Here is a 19,349-nt window from a genome sequence, read left to right on the forward strand (position 1 = left end):
AAAGAACAGCGGGCTACAGACTCCATTTTGCACCCAAGGGGCCCTGTTCAGAGTCCTTCTAGCCTAACCTCACCTTAAAACGGGGAGTATGTATTCTACATATACCTCTAGATCCGAGAGTGGCTAGAGAGAAGAGAAGGCAGGTAATCTAGTCCCCCAAAATGTAAACATGTTTTTATTTAATGCCTTTCACTCATCACAAGGTACTTTTTCCCCACCCCCAACCCCAAAAACCAAGATGGCAGCATAAGGCACCGTGTAGACACATGCACAGTCCACATACCATCTATGTAAGATTTAAAAACACAGCTATAGTTCTTACCAACAGTACCATGTGTCCTCATTATTAATGTACACAATATGATTTTCCCCAGAGTTTGTTCTGGAGAAATAAACTATTAATTTAGAATGGTAAGGCTTTCCCCACCCACCCACCCCAAAAAGCCAGATTAAAAACACAGGTACAGAGCTTAATACCAGAGTAATGAGATTAGTTCATAAATTAAAAAAATACAAAAAAAAAAAATCAACAGTTTCACTCTTATTTTCAGAAGGTCCCATGTGATGTGATCTGATGTACTGTGCAGAGACTCCTTACTATGTCCTCTTCCCCATTCAAAAGCAAGAAAACTGACAAGTAGACCCAAGACTTCTAGTGTGTGTGTCGTTGATGGCAAAGAGGCAGTTACAGCTCTATGCATCCGGCTTAACCGTATAACTGCGGGATCCCCAGCGAGTTATCTGAAGGCTTTTCCTCTGTCCAAAGGAAGAAGGACTTGATACAATGTTCTTTGGCTGCAAGTTCTTAAAGGCTTCCACTGAAAGGGTTCTCCTTCAAAAAAAAGAAAAACTGCAGTTGCTGTGGGATTTTTTTACTAAGAAAATGTTGAGGAATAGGTGGAACCGATGTAATAGTTTGAGTGAAGCCCTCACAGTGCTAAGATGTTGGGGTCTGCTACAAATATTCAAGTTCCAAGGCGTGCCGAAGAGCTTCCAGGTCAGCGTGACAAGAGATTCTCCAGAATGGCATGTTGTGCTAGAGTGAAACCAAAAGAGGGTATTTTTTGGTTTTTGTTTAATACTGAGATCAAAACAACTTTCTTAGTTTGCACCCTCAGGAACAGAGCTGTGTACTGGGGCCACCAGGTTGTCACGGTGTCACAGGCAAGGAGTCTCATCTTAGAGAGGAAGGGAGGGAGGGAGTGGGGAGTGTCTATTTGCTGAGACGTTTCTCCTATGCAGAGAGGAAGACAGATCCTCCATAATTTGGGGGTGTCCTGCTTCAGAGATGACGTAGGATGTGGGCTGCTACAGAACTAGCTACTAACCTTTACTCTCCTCTTTTTTTCATGGATTAATTAGGAATGTATCTAGAATTGCAGTACTCCTAGAAACACTTTTCTTGCCACTTTGTGATGTTCACCTATTGTAATAAGTTATACAAAGATCTTAGACTCTCCAGAAAGCAGCATAATCCTGTCCTATAACACTGACTTCAAAGTAGCCCTACTTACTACTAGTGAAAGCTGTTGCGAGTGCTTCACAGACAAATAGACAACACATAACATAAAATGAAGTTATTAAAATTTACAAAAATGTAAACAAAATAATGTAATACCACACAGAGTCAAAATGCTTTCTAACAATTCCCTCTCCAAGTTAATTGGAGCAGTGGTTATACTGCATTTTCTGGAAATGTAGGAACTGGTGTCGTTGCTCAGATCAATTATTCATTTAGTGTAACACTGCTGCCTCAGAGAAAGGCTTATATGACAGCTTGTCCTCGAGAAACTTTCCTAATCCCCATTTTTGAGAGACTATCATATATTCTTCTTCTGCCTCCCTGTTTTTCAATTCATATTTACTGTGATAAATCTAAAGTCATGTATACAAATATCCAAGTTCTAACCAGTCAGTTCCACTTGAAATCTCAGTATCTGGACAAAATCTGGAAAGGTCAACTATCTGTGACCAACTTTTCTAAGCACTGTGAAACAAGTGCAGTTCAATCACGCAGGGGACTGGAGATGGGAACTGTAACCTGGTGAGGTACAAACAGTACTCTGAAAGCATCAGTGTAACAACATCGTTCTGCAATCACCAGCAATAGGTCCCATCCCCCTCGTGGCTGGCAAAGAGAGAACCTCAAAATAATTAGAACTTGCTTTTTGATGAGAAATACAGCTTTTCTTGGTATGTTCTGGTGAGCCTGAGGTTTGAACTGGATTTGTTTCTTATCCAAACCAGTTAAAGCAGTTTTACTTTAGGTTGAAGATACAGCTAGTTTCTGCACTTAGATTTTATAACAATGTTTTGGCTTGTGATTTTATTAGCTTCCTCCCAAAATACTGGTCTCTGTCCAGTCAGCGATATGTATGCAGCAACAAACATATAGAAAGCCTTAACTGACAGAGCTTACTCCCCTTCCAGTGTGGGAATAAAACTTCCGAGTCTTTTATCACTGCAAGTAATTCAACTGTAAACATACAGCTTCTGTTTAAATAGCTCAGACAAAGCTTTAGAGAACATACACTTCCTAGACAGATGATTCTAATGAAGGAAGATGTTCCTTTTCTGTGTACCTACCTGTGTAAAAAAAAACTCCAGTGGTTCCAGATGTTTATTTTACAGAGTGTCTATTTACACTCCTCTAATGTTTAAATACAACTCAAGCTTCCCTCTGGTATGTTGCCTATGAGTAAACAAATGTTTCCTTCAAGCTATTTATCATGTGTATAGAGCCAGCAAGCAAACACAGACATCTGAAGCGACTGGAATCCATTGCTCTGCAATTTCACTTGAAGGGGAAAAGTTATTTCCTTCTCCCTCCCCCTCCCCTGGTTGTTATTAAACCTTTTCCATTAAATTATCTATTTTTCTTTCTTAAATGAGAAGAAAACTTGGCCTCCCAGCCACTCCTGTTGTTCAGTATTTACAGATTTATCACTCATCAGACAGGTGAAGAAAAATGACCGACTAAAATGGAGATACTATCAGTGCTGTCGGCAGAACAGTGAAAGGCTCTCTGCCTGCCCCCACCTTTTTTTTTTTTTGTATAAAGCTCACGTGTGTTGAAGCCTTGACTAATGATTGTCATCAATCAAAGGAGGCAACAGCCCAGCAAAGAATGTGCTCTATTAATGGGAGAGCTGCTTAGGCCAGGAGACACAAGCAAGAGGGCTCTTGAAATCCTGCCTATAGAAGATCGTTGAACCTTCCCACTTCATACAGGCAGAGAGCCCTGGCAGCCTTTGATGCAGCCATGTTCACTGACCCACTACCTTTGAAGTATGGCACTGGGCTGTCAAAAGCAGCAGGCTATTATCACTTCATTCCCAGTCAGGCATTTTGGGCTCTTCTCTGACAACTCCTTAACCCTTCATGAACTAGAGAACCTGCAGATTTAGCTAGTTTTCCAAGGTGGGTGCAGGTATTGTAGCTTCCATTGGCCAGGGGAAATGCACTATAGAAAAGAGGGTTTCTGCTGCTTTGAAGATGACTTGAGATACAATTCTGGGGATAGAACATGTGCTAATCACCTTATTTGCTGGGATCCCTTTGTTCCTGGGCTTGTGCACCCAATGAGCTCAAATGTGCTTGGAAAGTCTTTGCAGGATCTTCCTTCAGAATGAGCTGTCAGGTCCTGCAGCACAAGGTTCAGCTGTACAGCTGAGGTCCTGTGATGTAGTATTTTGTACATCACCTGAGCTACAACAGTCATCTGCGTGCCTATTAAAAGTTAACTAGTTTGCTGAAGATGGGACTCATGCAGTCAGTTCCTGCATCTCAGCTCATGTGCAATGCTCCTGAAGCAAATGCAGCTCAATTGCATTTCTGTAGTCGCATCAGGAGCACAAGACCCAGGATGCACAAAGACATCTTGCACATAATGCTTGCCATTAACAAACTATTCCAGTACATGTAAAGCCAAATAAATGGGGATACTAGGCAGGTTTCTGTTCTGCAGATTAGGAAATGAAAATTTTAGCTGTTCAATTCTCATGTTGTACAATTTAGTTGAGGTACCTGACTGCTTCCCTTCAGGTCTTTGGTTGTTGCTCTCCATGTTTCTACCACTCCTGGCTTCTCCAATACATTGATATCCCTTGTATATGGCAGCAGGTATTCCTTGCTGGATCTCTAAATCTTCTCCCTCCCCAGATCACTGAAAACAGAACGTGGGCTTTGGTCTTCTCAAATTTTGCTTTTATCTCTTCCAGGCTCTGGGCTTCCAGCTTCTCTCCTCTTACCACCTACCCAAAACAACAGAGCTTCATCTGGTCCCTAAAACTCCAGTTCTCATTTCCCAACGAGTGGAGTGTGGGTACTAGAGACTGGAGGACTCAACTGGATGCACGGGTTAGTCCATTTAATTCTAACGCTACTTATGGCAGTGGGCCACATCTATGCAGTGAGCATGAAACATTACCAAGGGCCTGTTGCTTCTGACCATACTGCTTTTGCAGTTTCTGTTCTCCCTTGTATTCAGTACACCTTCCCAATATCCTTTTGCTTGTCAATTAATCACATTGAGCCGTAAATCATTAATGAAGGCAGCAACTCAGTACTAGTCCCTTTGGTATTCACTCTAGTGATGTTACACCCTATGATCTCAATGAGTCATAAATATATGCATAGTCTAGTAATTCAAAACTAATTTCAATAATTTGGGATTTACAAAAGCAACATGTGTAGATCAGAAATTTATCCTGCTTGCTTATCTGAGATCACACACTGGAGTTTTCCTTTTCATGTGTTTAAAGCCACTTTTATTAAGCAAGAATATCTCCTGGAACATGGGACACAGTGACTACCTGAAAAATTGCACTAGCTGCCAAGGTGGGGAGATCTACAGTAGGGCATTTCTCACAAGGTTGTTCAGTATTTTGCATATTAAGAAATGAGACCAATTGTAAACTGTTTCAAATGGAGGGAGCTTCATTAAATGCTTAAGTAAAGAAAGTCATTAAAATTAAAACTTGGAAGAATCCAGCATGGCATCCACAAACTGTACCTTTTTTGCTCCCTGTTCCTCTTCAACACCATCTCCTATTACAATGTACACGGCTTTCCTTCCAAACCTTTGCATTATTCGTTCAAAACAGCTCTCTTTCCCTAAGCAACAGAAGAGAAGACACATTTTTTTTTTAATCTGGGTACATACGGCAGGTGGGGTTGACATTCAGCTTATGGAACTGGAGCTGGGACCTAACTGAACTTGCTGCTACATTCCTCATTTTCTTTTGAAATTAGAACCCAACTGAGTCTTCATCTGAGGTGGATTCTCTCCACCTCATGACAGCTACTAGCATTTCTTTATCAGTCAAGGACTTCCAGGTGCTGCCAGTTGTCCGTAAGCTTTGTGACTCTGTTTAGACCGGCAGTTGGTAGATGGCTGTGACACTCATGGTATTCAGTTTCGAGAGCCCTCAAAAATACAAACCTCAGAGGTTCAAACACTCATACCAGAAAGGACAGAACACCAAAAAAGCCCCAAACCAACCCTACCAGTATTTATTACTCACACAGCTTCATAAAGCTCATTCAGTGCACTTGACCCCTCTTCAAGAGTAACAGGATCCAAACAGTGTCTCTGTATGTAACAGGTCCAACCAGGCTGTCCTCCTCCTAGCTGGGTGCAACTGAACATCCCACATGCAACAGATGCTCCACAGGGTGAGTATTTTTCAGGCCCATGGAGACGCTTGGGAAGAATTTGATTTTTTTTTTTTTTTGCATTCTGTACTAGCTTAAGTGTGGGCAGTCAGGATGTGAACTAGAGATGTGTAAACAGGCAGCTAAAAATAAAGCTCATACACTGCTCGTTGCAATCAGGTTGAATGGATGTGCCTGACTCGGGGACAAAACTTCAATCTGTCTTTAGTGAGGCCTAAGTTAGTTTGCTCTTACCTGTTTTTGTTGCACTGTAAATGTTTTCAATGGGGAAGACAGTGCCCAGTCCATAGAGAAGCACTTTAGCGAGAGCTGGTATAAGCTGAGTTGTGGTGACCAACACATTCACACAGTTAGGCCTAGAAAACAAAAGTTAGTAGAAGTGGCAATCTGTGTTTCTCTCTTTTACTCTAGACTGAAAGACAGCAGGAAGCAAACCCTTCCTGCAACTGGAAGTTCCCAAGCCACTGGGAGATTATGCAGCTATAAGCAGATAATGTGAGTACTGGTAATGTGTTTTTATCAACTTAGTAGAATGAAAAAAACATAAAACAAACTAGCAGCAGCAATGCAGCCTTACTGCATGCATGCCACGATCTATTTTGCAGGAAGTTAAACACCATGTAGTAATGTCCACGCTGGGTTCTTTGAGTAAACATGTTCAGGGACAGAAGGGCCCTTTTCTCCCTTTCCTACTCTCTTATAAATCCGCTCACATGAAAAGTGTGCCACAGATGAGGTAGCCAAGGAAAGGCAAGAAAAAGGACTGGTTTTTCTTTTGCTCAGTTCATCATCTCAAGCTCACCCCAACCCTTGACAATACAAGTCTAATAAACATGCAGACTGGCCTCCCACAGGTTTGGCCAGCAAAGTCCTATAAATGTGTCTCGACTTGTTTAGAGGGGGAAAAAAAGGGAAGCCAAGGAGGTCCTGGATCAAGCCTGTAGGCAATACTTTAAGCTGTTCTTACCGGGAATGTATCAAATTCAGCGCCTTCAGAGCATGTGTGAGCCAGAGATCAGTCAGTGCTTCAAGTTCTGCTCTTAACTGCAGCCAGGTTTCCCTCTTAGGAGCTCCTATTAAACCTGTAAGCAGGGAAAGCATTTCGCAGAAGCACAGGAAGGGAATTGCATGGCTTTGTATGTAGAATGCCAAAGGGCTCCTGTCTGTGTTCTGAACCCAATCTCTCCCACTACCCTTCTCTTGGCCCTGGTGCAGGCTGCTTCCCTTTGCCCACCGCCACAGCACGCCAAGGCTCTGCCTTGAGGTACATGAGGCCCAACTGCAGCACACTCCTGTGCTACTGCAGCTCAGCCTCCTTCCTCTCCGGTGGAATGGTACCAGCCACCTGCATGCTGCGGGGCCACGTTAAAACACCTTTCTTGGAGTTAGCATAAAGCTTGCACGGGAAGCCAGCAAGAGACAAAAGAGCTGTGTATAGCAGCTAGTGGCCTGAGCTGAGAGACATCTGAAGCCAGGATGATTTTGTCTCTCCTGAAAAGCTATGCACCATTTCCTTACACACAGGTAGGCTATTCCTCCAACTGAAAAAAAATGTGGCAATATTCTAAGTTTTGCTTCTTTCTCTTTCTAGTCAGAGACCTGGCACTGATGTTCTAGAAGAGAAGCAGAGCAGCCTATTAGAAGAACTGTCTGGAACTAGCTGGTATAAAGGAACCCAGGACATCCTGATATCTGGTGGTATTGTTTCGGGGGAGTTAAAAACAAGTAGTTATGATACAAGAATGCCTTCAGACAGAGATCAGCTATGCGTTCTGTGGAAAAAAAACATATTTAGTTTTGAACTGTTTGCTTGCTTACTAAGCATTTTGCAAAATTGGAGAAGGTTGCTTTCCTGCCAAAAAAATTATAAAATAAAGCCCCACACTCACACTTGAGCCCTTCTCTAACCACTAAACCAGGTATTTTAAGCATATCTCCTACAAATCCCGTACAGATTCTTACTTAAGGACGACTGTTGAAACACTTGTGCAGCTCAGTGTGAAGTATTCTTATCACAATGCTCTCTACACCTCCTCCACAGCACTTCCCTAGCAGGGTCAGAAGTATTTGGGAAGATGAAAGGCACGCTTGCTGCCTGGCCACAGACACTTACCCCCTACGTTGTTTTTGTAGGTGTTGTACATCTCTTTCACCCGACGGTAGCGGAATGCTAATTTCCTCATCCAGTCAACTCCCCCATGAACACCAGAGCCCAGACACAGATTTGCACTGGCAGTTGAACTATGAAAGCCATCTGCGGAGAAGTTATATGTGCTGGGAAAGGGAGGAGAGAAAGGGAGAGGTCAGTATAATTACAGTCTATAGAATGCCAGCAAGGAGTGGAAACAATTGAAAAGAGATGCGGAGACAAATGGCAGCAGAACGCTGTCCAGAACTGGAGTTCAGCTCTAGCACAGTTACAAGAATAGATTTAAAAAGTGTTCTTAGTGTAAACACAACACAGGTTACTTTGCACTACCTGCCAGTTCTGAGGTTCTCTGGACTACAAAACATCTGAATGTCCTCAGGTGACTGAAACTCCTCACCCGCCTCTCATCTAGACTACTAAGGTAACTGCAGAAATACTCAAATCCTAAAGGAGACAATTCTGGTGTTACCTTTCTGACTGCTTGGCTATATTGCTAAACAGGCTTGGAACACACATTAGATCAAGAAAAAAAATTAAGAAATTAACTAAAGGAGCCTTAACTGCCTGCAACATGTAAAGTTTGGGGGTTTTTAAAGTAAGTTAATATTTCAAAGCAACTCTAGAGTAATTACCACAAGGAACTGGGGGCAAGTGACAGCTCCACAGACACCTTAAACAGGCAGCTTCTCTGAAGGAAACAATCCTGCCTTCTACCAGGCATTTGTTCCTGTCTTCAGCCCTCCCTGATGTCCCTTTCTTTGTACCAGCACAAGCACTTCTTCAGCACTGAGGTGAATCAGATCAGGGAACTGTTCCAGTTAAAATATAATACAGCTTTAAAAAAAAAGACGTTGCTTTTCAGCTGGATCAGTTCCCTGGTTAGGGGGAGGGGGCGCACGCAAAGAGGCAGTACCAGCTCATGTCATCTTAAAATGTTTGCTGGATGACAGCATCAGGATGGGTTTCACGATTTGAGCAGATCTCAGACTGAGCTGCGACGGAAGAGGGCAGCTGCAGCTTATGGGGCACAGTTGGCTGGATCAGGTCATGGACCCAGTAGATTTGTACAGACTTGGCTTGAACCAGAGCAAGGGAAGGGACAGGAAGGCTCAGCGACACAGACCTACCCTTCTCAGCCGCAGCCTGAAGTTAGCTCAACTTATAGTGCTTCTGACACCTGACTGGGGGAGTAGCCAGTGCTTGTATATTCACATCCTGATTTACTGCACGGTGATTTCCCCTTCTAGAAAGCCCTGATGCCACTTTGTTTCTGTATGAGAGTAACCAGGTAAGAGTTTAACATGCTTAACATACTTCAGTCAGCTCAGCTTCATTTCCCATGTAGAGAAGCCATGAGCAGCTGAGAAGTATTTCTGAAACAAGTGAAACCACTCAGGCAGGGGCTTTTCACAGGATTCAAGATATGCTGTTAGCATATGGATTTTTTCATTCACTCGAAGTAAGTGCATTGATTGAGATAAAACCCAAATTAATGTTTCACTCAGTGACTGAACAAGTATCCAGACTCACCTGCTTACAGGCCACTGGAGCCAAAGGACCTAAATATACATGTGCCATTTCAGTTCATTGCAAAGCAAAAAATCTTTCAAGTGTTCTCTGCAGAAGGAAAAGCCTCTTCCCTAAAACACTTCATTGTTTTCTGTGCTGTTTCTGTACCAATTTATCATAATAACCATCCATAAAAACACAAATTATAAAGCTCTATATGAGCTCTGCACATTTCATTCTTGTGCCAATTACCATGACTCTGCAGGCAACACTTTAGGAAAGGTAGATGTTATTGTACAGAGTAGTTTTTACGTACATGACGATCTAACTTACACAGATAATAATGTTTGGCATAGTTTTGGTACAGGTTTCTACCAATGACAAGGCTCTGGCATGGCAAGGTCCACAATCCTCACTGCTAAGCCCATTCGTTACAGATTGGGCAGTGGGAAACCTGTCCATTTGGTTTTGAAGTGTTTTGGCCACACTACTGCCAGCTGGCTGGCCACATCGTACCAGAGCCTAGTGTAGCCTGACTGGAGTTCAACCTAATTTTAGATATATTTCCCAGAATGGATCAAAAATCAGTGTAGTCAGAGCTTGACACTAGGCACAGGCATATTAATGTGAGAAAGGGGACTTTGTGGTTCTGTGTTTTAATAAATGTAGACAGCGTGGAGCCAGGGAGGGGAGAGGGTGCATAGCTGAGAATGTTATTTTACATCTCTGACCAGCCCCCTGCTATTTTCAAACAGCTGGGGACTACCTGACCTGCAGCTTCCAGCCTGGAGATCGCGTACCTTAGATCTTGACCATTATCATCTGATGATACATCATCTATGTGGATCTGGTCACAGTCCTGGGAAGTGTATGAAAAAAAATACAGTAGTAAGTAAATGCTTTGAAAAAAATTTTGAAAGAATGTAATGAACAATTACTTTAAGGGTAATATTAAGGAGATAAAATCTTACATATTGCTAGTATTGTCTGGCATAGTCTAGCCAGTTGATTGTTAGGAACGAGTATCACATAGCACTTGCACAAAATATGAATAGAGTGTGTGTGTGTGATCTGCTGTTATCTAAGGGCACAACAACTTTTGAATAATACAGTAAGTGAAACTCCTTCCTATGCAGACAGGAGGGAGAGAGATGCTTGTGTTTTAGCCAGAAAAACTGTGTTTTTTAAACTCTGTATGCATGATAAGACAGAGATTTGGCAGCCTCTCCCCCTGTGAGAATACTGCTTTGGACAGGAGGTGTATGCCCACATAATTACAAGGGGAGAAGATCTGTCCCAAAGAAATTTCCAGAGACGCCTGTCCTGCTGGTGTTTTCCCAGTTTGTTCTGAGGGGGCTGAGCTTCCTTTGATGTGCAGGGAAGCTGGGCTGAAGCACTGAAGGCGGCACCCTTTCATAGCCCCAGCCACAGACAGAGTTAAGGAATCATGTGTGTCAGAATAATCTATGCACAGGAAATTTAACCAGAATATATACTTGGAGCTCAGCCTGTGTGAAGTATGTACTCTAGATCTTATCTTCCAAAATTCTTCATTGTTTGAATGGTGGAGGCCCTGCCTCAAAAATCTGAGAAATGTTATTTCTTTGGTTTCTTTCCTAGTCTTAGCATTAAGATTAGAAAGAGGAAAATCAGGAAGCTTCTCCCACCACCTTAAATCTCCTTTCTCCACGACCCTTGCAGGAAGAACAAAAACAGACACCCTTCAAGTTGATGAACACTATCTTTTGTTCTAGTTGATTTTTCAACAGAGGTAAAAGCACTTGGTACAACAGGACTCCCAAGTCAGAACAACTGCAGCTAACAAGGTACAGTTATTCTTCACCACTTCAGTATTCTGTAAACCACAGAATTTGTCTTCCCTTCCTTAGGCAATTATGAGTTTTATGAATTACTTTAAACTAGCTCCTTTCAAAAAAAGAAAAAAATCCCCAAACAAGTAACCAAACTTACTATCAAGGGGAAACTGTCACAGATAGTTCTTGTCCATAATCAGCAGCATTTATTTTAGATAATTCTCAAAAAGACACAGGATTTTATCTTGTTCTTGTCTCATCAGTCCTTTTACCAACCTACCACTGGGGTGTGTATTTCTGTATATAACTGGAGCCAAGCAGCTGAAGAGCAGATCTCTGCTAGCACCTCTCTCTCTCCTCCACCCTCATCATTTTTTAAGCCCCCCTCCCCATAGCTGTTGTGAGCCATGCTGGGATATTGATGCAGCCCACTCCACTTCAGTTGCATGATGCAGGGCATTAAGTCAGGGGAAAGGTATTTGTGGAGGGATCTGTTTTTCTCATTTGTGAATGAGTTGTTCTGTACACTCAAGTGTGACAACAGTAGCTATCACATTTCTAACTTAATAAAATACCATGACACTTGGTGAGACACTACCTCATAGTCCGCCGGCTGAGCCTATCGTGTTACTGGGTGAAACAGAGAGAAGCTGGTTAAAGCAAGAATATGGACTGTGTTTTACTACTTGGTTATGAGACTAATTTTTCATTCTTGCAGAATTTCCTTGAAATCTTAGTGAGTAGGGAATCAAGGCAGGATATCTGGGCTGCTGAAAAGAAGGTCCAGATTGTTCAAATGGAAGTCTGCCATGGGGACATATCCCAGTTTTCACATCTGCTGACTTTTCAAAGTGATACTCTAGAATCTCAGAGGTATACATTGTGTGGCACGTACAATCTGTAACTGAGTCAAATGTGTAAGACCTCAGTCAACCCTTGCATCTCTGGGAACTGAACTGTTTTTACTGTTGTGATATCTCTCGGTCGGTCTGTGCTATGCAACCTGCCTCTAGGTTGGACCAGACCCCTGCACCCACATGTAAAGGAGCCTGGGCTAATGCAGCTTTGAAATGGTACTGCAGGCTTGGAGAAAGCCTCTGCTGCCTCCTTGTGAAATATAAGCTGTTCCTGAGGACACATGGAGAAGCTCCTTCTGTTATTGCTTACACTCCCCCTCTGAATACTCTCAAGGTATGTCTTGTGCACATATGAAAACAACTTAGGAACACACAGGTTGTCTATTTGTGCATCAGGACTGTGCTAGAGATTTTTAAACATCTCCTGGATTCATTGATCAGTCAAGCTGGCATCCCTCATTAGGCGGGGGGTTAACAGTTCCCAGAACAAAACCTCCAGGGATGGCCCTGAAAGGCAGTAACTTGTAAACACACTAATCCCCTTGTTTGTTAATTCCTCATCCCCTTGTCAGTCCCCCTGTCCTGTTTTCCAGAGTGGTAGACAATAATATCTCCAGAGGGACTGGGGGTGGAAGGTACTATTCTTTAGCCAGGGCTGCACTGTGTATAAAAGGCATATGGAAGAAAAAGCACAACCCTGGAAAGCCCAGAATTCGTATTTTAACTTCACTGTGATCTCCAGCCTTGGGGAATTCCTTTTCTCCCTGATTTCCCAAAAGGGAAACAGAGAGTGAGAATACCTCCTTTCAAGTGAATATTTGCTCATATGTTCTGCAATGTGATCCAAGCCCTTTGTACACAACACCCTGCATGGCCTATACTTACAGACCATAGGAGTTTAATCTGCCTGTACTGTTGCAACTGCAAGCACAGATGATGCGGTCGACAGGCATGTAAGTGCTACATGAGTGGATGAATTAGTGTGGCAAACCCACACTTGTCTGATTTCAACGCATTGCTCAGCAAACACAAGCCTTGCTTGCCTGGGTTATGCTGCTAACGACCTGCAGAACAGGGCAATGCTTGTGTCACTGCATGTCCTGGAAGTGCAACACGCTGGCTGCCCTTGTCAAGGTTTGATGCCTTGATTTGTTGCTATGGGGCAGGCACACCACTAAGCTGTGCTTCAACAAGCATCGACCACCCCCCCTGCACTGAATCAGCTGGAAAATGTCCAGCTTCTAAGTTGTAAAACTTAAGAGTTAACTTGCTGACAGAGAATCTCCTTCTGTAAGAAAGACTGAAAGTGTTTGGTAGGAGTCTAGGTCTAAGGCTTCTCCAGTCACCCACCTGCCCTGGGGACCAGTGATCAGCCTCCTTCTATCCAACTAACCTGACTCGAATAGGAAACTGGCCTCTCTCCTAGGCTGCAGCACCAGGAGAGGATGGGGTGAAGCAGGTTATCTGAATGGATCTGCTGGTTCGCCTTTTCACTCATCCAGGATTCTCACTGCTGAGCATAGCAGGAAAAATGCATCCAGACAATGCACCCAGGAAATAGTTGCTTGAATCCCTTCTGGGTAAACCCTGAAAACACATAAAGCCCTGGCTAACAACAAAGTCTCAGAATCATTTTTTTGATAGAAAAAAGGGAGTATTCCAGTTCAGGCTCCTCACTCAGACTTTGAAGCCATTTTTTTGCTATGATGTGAAGTCACGTCCTCACCAGAGTGAGAAGGATCACACAAATGCTAGTAAGGGCTGTGCAAACCTTGCTGTGTCTATGGACAGATGTTTCATCCTCATCAGGCACTTTCTGGGAATGCTTCACAAGGGCTTTACACCCTGGCAGCACCTTCTGCTCTGCACAGCACTGCGAACTGCAGCCAGAAAAATAAACCATTCCCCTGTGCTAAAGCAAGGTAATAACTGATTTCCTTGTCCAACCTGCCTCTCTGGTGAGGATGGATGACATTTCCTCCACTTCTCCCTCTGCCTCTGCCTGTTAGGACCAAGGCCAGCCATGCTCTGGCTGGTTCAGACTGCTGGACCCCCCAAAATGCCTAAACTTGGCTATGGACTTGTGCCAGAGAAAAGTTTTGCTATGCTTAGCATCATCTAGTAAGAGAACTCTTGCTTTGGTCTTGAATGGGGCAACTATCCTACCACCTCCTCAGTTACAGCTTCTTTTACCCTGCCCCACCACAGAAGATGGTCAGAAATGGTTTCAGCCCCATGCGGTTTTAGCTTATTTTGTCTTGTACAGGCCCGTGTTATACCACATGATGGTGCTAATGTATATGGTAATGTTTGTAGGTCCAGAATTTAATCAGCCTCTGTGCTTGTTTTTTATCAATTTCTTTTATAAGAATATCATCCACTGCATTTTTTTAAGCCTAACACTTAGTGATGTATCAACCTTAAATTTCACTTTGTGAATACTCAAACCTGACTTTTATTTATCACCCTAAATGAAGGAGCAGGGTGGTTAACAAACAGAGATGGATGACTGTTGTTGTAAATTCTTCCAAACTGAAATGGCTTCGTTTGGAAAGTGAAATTTTGTAAAGAACATTTACTTCTCTTGAATTCTCCTTCATCCCTGATTTTTTTCATTGAAAAGGCTCAGCTAAAACCAAACCACCACGGTTTGGTTTTGGTTTGAAAAAAACTTTGGTTTGTTTCACTTATCAAGCACGTGTGAAAAGGGAAAACTGAAATTTTTCAGTAGAAAAGGTTCTTCTCTTTCCAGCTACCTGTGCCATGCATCATCGCTTAGAACACTTAGCGTTTTTATCTTGGTGCTGAACCTAAGATAAAACTGTCTCATAATGCTCTCTCTTTGCTCGTTTCTGCTCTGGCTAGCTGGAACACTACTTATTTCCAAAAGTTTTTAATGTTTTTCATGGTTTTGAGCCATCCAGGTCTAGCAGCAAGTTGTTCTCACCTTTAGGTGCCTATGCCCCTTTGCACCCTGTGGCAGGTCCATCAAAGTTATATTGACTCACTCATTCAGCTGCCAACTTTGCATTTCCCAATTTTTTATTAAAAGTAGGTAAGCTGATAAGATAGCCCAGGAAATCAGCAAAAATTGCTTCTCTTTTCTCATGCAGCAACAAAATAGCACTAGTAACATAAATGTTTTTATTTATCATCATTTGTAGCCCAAACTACTTAGAGACAACCTCCTGTAATATTTTGCTGAACAGATGTGTCCTGTAGCACCTGACTCTCTTCCTGTGTTGGAGACAGCACAGGTATTTTTGCAGAAGCTTTTGATTTCTATGAGGAGACACAGTGCTAAACTTTAGCTCTTCATTGGACTAGTTGTTTCTCCGGTCCTCCTGGAATGAGACAGTCCCATATCTGAGGGACTTTTGTTTAGCTTTTGCTTCCTTAATGTCTAGAAACCATAAAAGAAAAGAAACCAACATCCTAACTTTTTATAATTAAAAACTCTGCTCTACCTTAGTGGCTGAAGAAGAGCTTCAGAGGCCAGGTGAGACAAAACTGATCTAAGGATTCTGCTTCTAGCAGCTAAAGCTGTTACTGACTGATAAACGTGCACAATTTGACTGAGGCCAGACAATTTGCTACTTCATTTCATGTTTTAGAGCAGTAAGCGAAGCAAGGAGAAAACTTGTTTTAAAATTATTTGCCAACTTATATTCTTGCAGAAGTCTAGACAGGCAGAGGGTTTCTGGAGGGTGGCTTTGTACATGACATAGAGCTTTGTTGCATCACATGTTGAGATCTGATGGCTAGAAAGCGCTGGTTGCATATTAAATATTATCACTACTTATATAGTGACCTGTACTCCCAAAGAGCAGCTCTCTTTTTTTTCCCCCCAAGAGAAGGATTTTTTCACTTTGCACTTTCCGTACCCTCATCACCAACTCCCTCTTTGAAAAAAGCTGAAAGAGGAAAAAATCTGTTAGTTCATGTGCTACCCGCTACTTGTCTTTGAAAGGAAATGAAAATTCTCAGCAAGTGAAACTTCAGATTGTAAGGAGAGAGGTGGCAGGAAAGGATGTACCTCCTGTAATGCAGAGGACCACAGTGCAATTAAGCAGTGAAGGAACCAGAAGTTCTTGTGGAACTCATCAGGCACAGAAAAATTTCTCTCATTTCATCTGGCACAGAAACAAATTCTTCCTTTTTAAGTTGAAGAAAAAATTCCATAGAAGTCGCCCAGGGATGCCAGATTTTTTTTCCTCCAAACACCTCCAAGCAGTACTCTGATTCCAAGGTGCCCACAGCACAAATCCCACCTTATTCACTTTGTATGTGACTCATTCAGACTATTTCTACTGATTGCAAATGCAAACAAATTTTCATCAGCGCTGTACAGCTGTTGCTCAGCTGGTGACAGAATTCTGCTAGCATCACTTTGTTTGAATTTTACCGTATATTCAAAAGGATTTTCACTTTGTATAAGGCATAGTCAGATCTAATCATGCCACAAACAGGAAGGATTCTTCCTCTTGTTTTTTTATGTTGAAACTCCTGTAGTTTCATCCTGCACTGTGTCTGAGCTTGAGCAGACCTCCTGCTCTGTGTGTGCAAACAGAGCTTCCTCAAGAACCGAGAACATTTGTAAAACCTCTGCATTGGCTCATAGCTAATTGCTACCTGCCCCATAGGATCTATGCTAATTTAGCTTAATAAAATTATTAAATAGCAAATTTCAGGAGAAGCAGCAGCAATGTCTTCATTATTAGATTTCGTAAAACTGCCAAAAGCCATCATTGTGACTGTGTATTGAGAAAAAAAATCCTTAACAGAATGAAGATGTCAAAGGGACACAGTAAAGTATGCTTCCAATAAGCCCTCTAAGGCCCATTTCTTAGGGGTCAAAAATGAAAGCTTCTTGGCCAGAAAAACAAGTTTGTAGGCCAGATGCAAATGATTAGAGAGATGTTAAATAAAATAATCAGCTACATACCTCCAGGTCATTAAAGAACAGATGTGTATCTGCAAGATTGAAGATCATTTCTTCCATCATAAGACCTATCCGCACAGACGTTGTAGTGTCCTGTTAGGGGAAAATCAAGTTTTTTCCATTCACTTTGATTTACTTTTTTTTTTGGGGGGGGGAGATCTTAGAGGAAAGATATTATCTACACATTCCTGTTTCTGAAGATATGTTCATTAAAGTGATTTTATTTCCCAAGTGTATCTTAACATGATTTTCCCATCCTTTCTTTTGCTCTCCTAGATAATCAAATTCTGTTTTTTGAAGGATATCTGTGGCTTGCCTTGACCAATAATAGCCCACACACTTCAGATGATATAACAAGAACCTTTGAACACCTGAGACTCTATAAGAATTTCTTCAGTAGATTAGACCAAGAACTGACTTCCAAAAGCATCATTAGTGTATGGTTAGGGGATAGTTACAAGCAACAGAGCACACAGAGGGTGATCCTTTCCTGACTTGGTCCTTCAAACCAGCTACAGAAGGTCAGCATTAACCTCTTTTAATGTCAAACAGCAACTTGATGAGCAAAACCTGAAAATAGAACCCAGGAGCTCAAACATAAATTGAGCCTCTTTCTCTAAAGGGTGCAATCCATGTGTCTCTGCACACCTGGCTTAGGTCTTTACTGCCACACTAACTCAGGTGATGAGCACAGAACAGGACAGAAAGGCAGACGTGTTGTTCCCACATGAGAGCCCAGCGTGTGATACAGTACCTACTGTCCTCGGCAGCACACGTGCACCTGGGCAAGAGATGCAAGAGCAGCCACACTACTGCAAAGCTCTTCCATCCCCACTGGAGCTGCCTACTTATTGAACAGCATCAGCAGAGTTAAAACAATCCCATCCTACCATGCAAACCCAATTACAGCACGATAAAATGCTTGTCCAAATATGACTATTCCTGCTTAGGACAGAATGTGCTCTGCAGTGGTACGAAGCATGCTTGCAGAGCCAGAACTGCAGCTATAATGGCAGTTACACCCAAATAACTACATCGATTAAAAAAAAATACAAGACACGACACAGCACATTAAAATGCTGAATGGATTCACCTGTCATTCTAGCTAGTGGTAGAAACAGTGACATGCACCCGATGCTCCTGTCTGCGTGAGCTGGCTGTGACGGTTTGCTCATTCTGCCATTTTCTTGTATCAGCAGCCCCCTGCCTAGCTGGGTGTGGGTCTAACTCGGCCCTTCCCCAAGAGGGTCCCAAACTACTTCCTAAAGGGGAAGGACATGAGGCAGAAGCTCTGGCTTTCTGCAACATTTTAAAAACACACTTAACGATTAAGAGAATGTGAAAATGCGCATGCCAGAAGCTCTAAATGGCTTCTACATGTTCTTAAGCACGTGTGAACTTTCTCACATCCACATCCTGCTCCTACCAACATCAGTGGCAAAACCTTAAGTAAATTCCCCTGGAGAAGGACTATACTACCTGCAGCTCTACTTTAGTGAGTTTAGTAGATTCCTTTTAGAAAATGAATGTTTTTCCCTGCCCCTTGCTACCCAGCCGAGATACCACAACTGCCTGTGAGAGGGCTGTCACTTCATTTCCTCTCCAAGTCAGCAAGCACAAGCTTAAATCAGCCCAGGCTGACAGGGCTGACTCTGCTTGGCCAGAGAAGCCACCCACAGACAATCCTGCGTGGCAGAAGTGACTGATGCTTTTGGCTGGTCCGTTTCCCTTTCTTCTGGCTTGAAGGGCTACGTTAACAGCTGACTGCACGTGCACAGCACATCTCCTTGGTCCTCCGTGCTGCCCTTTGGATAGGGGATGGCGGCCACAGGGCTCCTACAGCCCTTGGCTTACTGCTTCACAGCTGCCCAGTGGCCACTGGATACAGTGGATCTGTTACCCTGAAACACAATCAAGTGACCTGCTGTACCCAGCCCGGTGCACTGCAATATTAAATGAGTCTCAGTCACTTTTCCATGTCTCTGATGCATAAAGTCAACCACCCCTCCCACCTCCAAACAACTGACCTTGTTCCTAAACCCACAGCAAAAGCATAGAAACACACTGATGCAAACAAGGTTGCCAGCAGAACGCTTTCTTGTTAATTAAATACTTCAAAAACAGAAGTAAAAATTATCTGTGGTTAATTTGATAAACACTCATAGCTCAAAAGCATTGTGCCTGTTCAAACTAAACAACAACAGACAACTTGGAAAAAAAAAAAAAGAGCATTCCCACAACAGGCTTTTATTTGTAATTCATCTTCATTAGGAGAGGGATCTCTCATCTTTATGTTTATGTGGGTGGTTTTCCTCCACTGAAGTTACAAGCCATGCTAAACCAGGGCAGATTTATATGTAGTCTTTGCTCTAATTTTCTGCAGATTTCTGTGGAGTCATGTT

The 19,349-nt window shown here is 42.7% G+C and overlaps 1 protein-coding gene across 1 annotated transcript in view; it reads right to left on the reverse strand.

Moving 5' to 3' along the window:
* Positions 1 to 709: 709 nt before the first annotated feature.
* Positions 710 to 19,349, reverse strand: part of EYA2 (EYA transcriptional coactivator and phosphatase 2) — a 56,995-nt gene continuing 38,355 nt past the window's right edge. Inside the window, exons 10-16 of the mRNA XM_068416139.1 lie at positions 16,951 to 17,040; positions 10,135 to 10,193; positions 7,790 to 7,950; positions 6,644 to 6,758; positions 5,911 to 6,032; positions 5,015 to 5,115; positions 710 to 1,036 (exon numbers count right to left, since the gene is read on the reverse strand). Of these exons, the coding sequence (XP_068272240.1) occupies positions 956 to 1,036; positions 5,015 to 5,115; positions 5,911 to 6,032; positions 6,644 to 6,758; positions 7,790 to 7,950; positions 10,135 to 10,193; positions 16,951 to 17,040 (729 nt within the window). The 3' untranslated portion in view covers positions 710 to 955. The remainder of the gene's footprint in view (positions 1,037 to 5,014; positions 5,116 to 5,910; positions 6,033 to 6,643; positions 6,759 to 7,789; positions 7,951 to 10,134; positions 10,194 to 16,950; positions 17,041 to 19,349) is intronic.

This window comes from Nyctibius grandis, chromosome 19 (assembly GCF_013368605.1).
Source record: "Nyctibius grandis isolate bNycGra1 chromosome 19, bNycGra1.pri, whole genome shotgun sequence".
Lineage (NCBI taxonomy): Eukaryota > Metazoa > Chordata > Aves > Nyctibiiformes > Nyctibiidae > Nyctibius > Nyctibius grandis.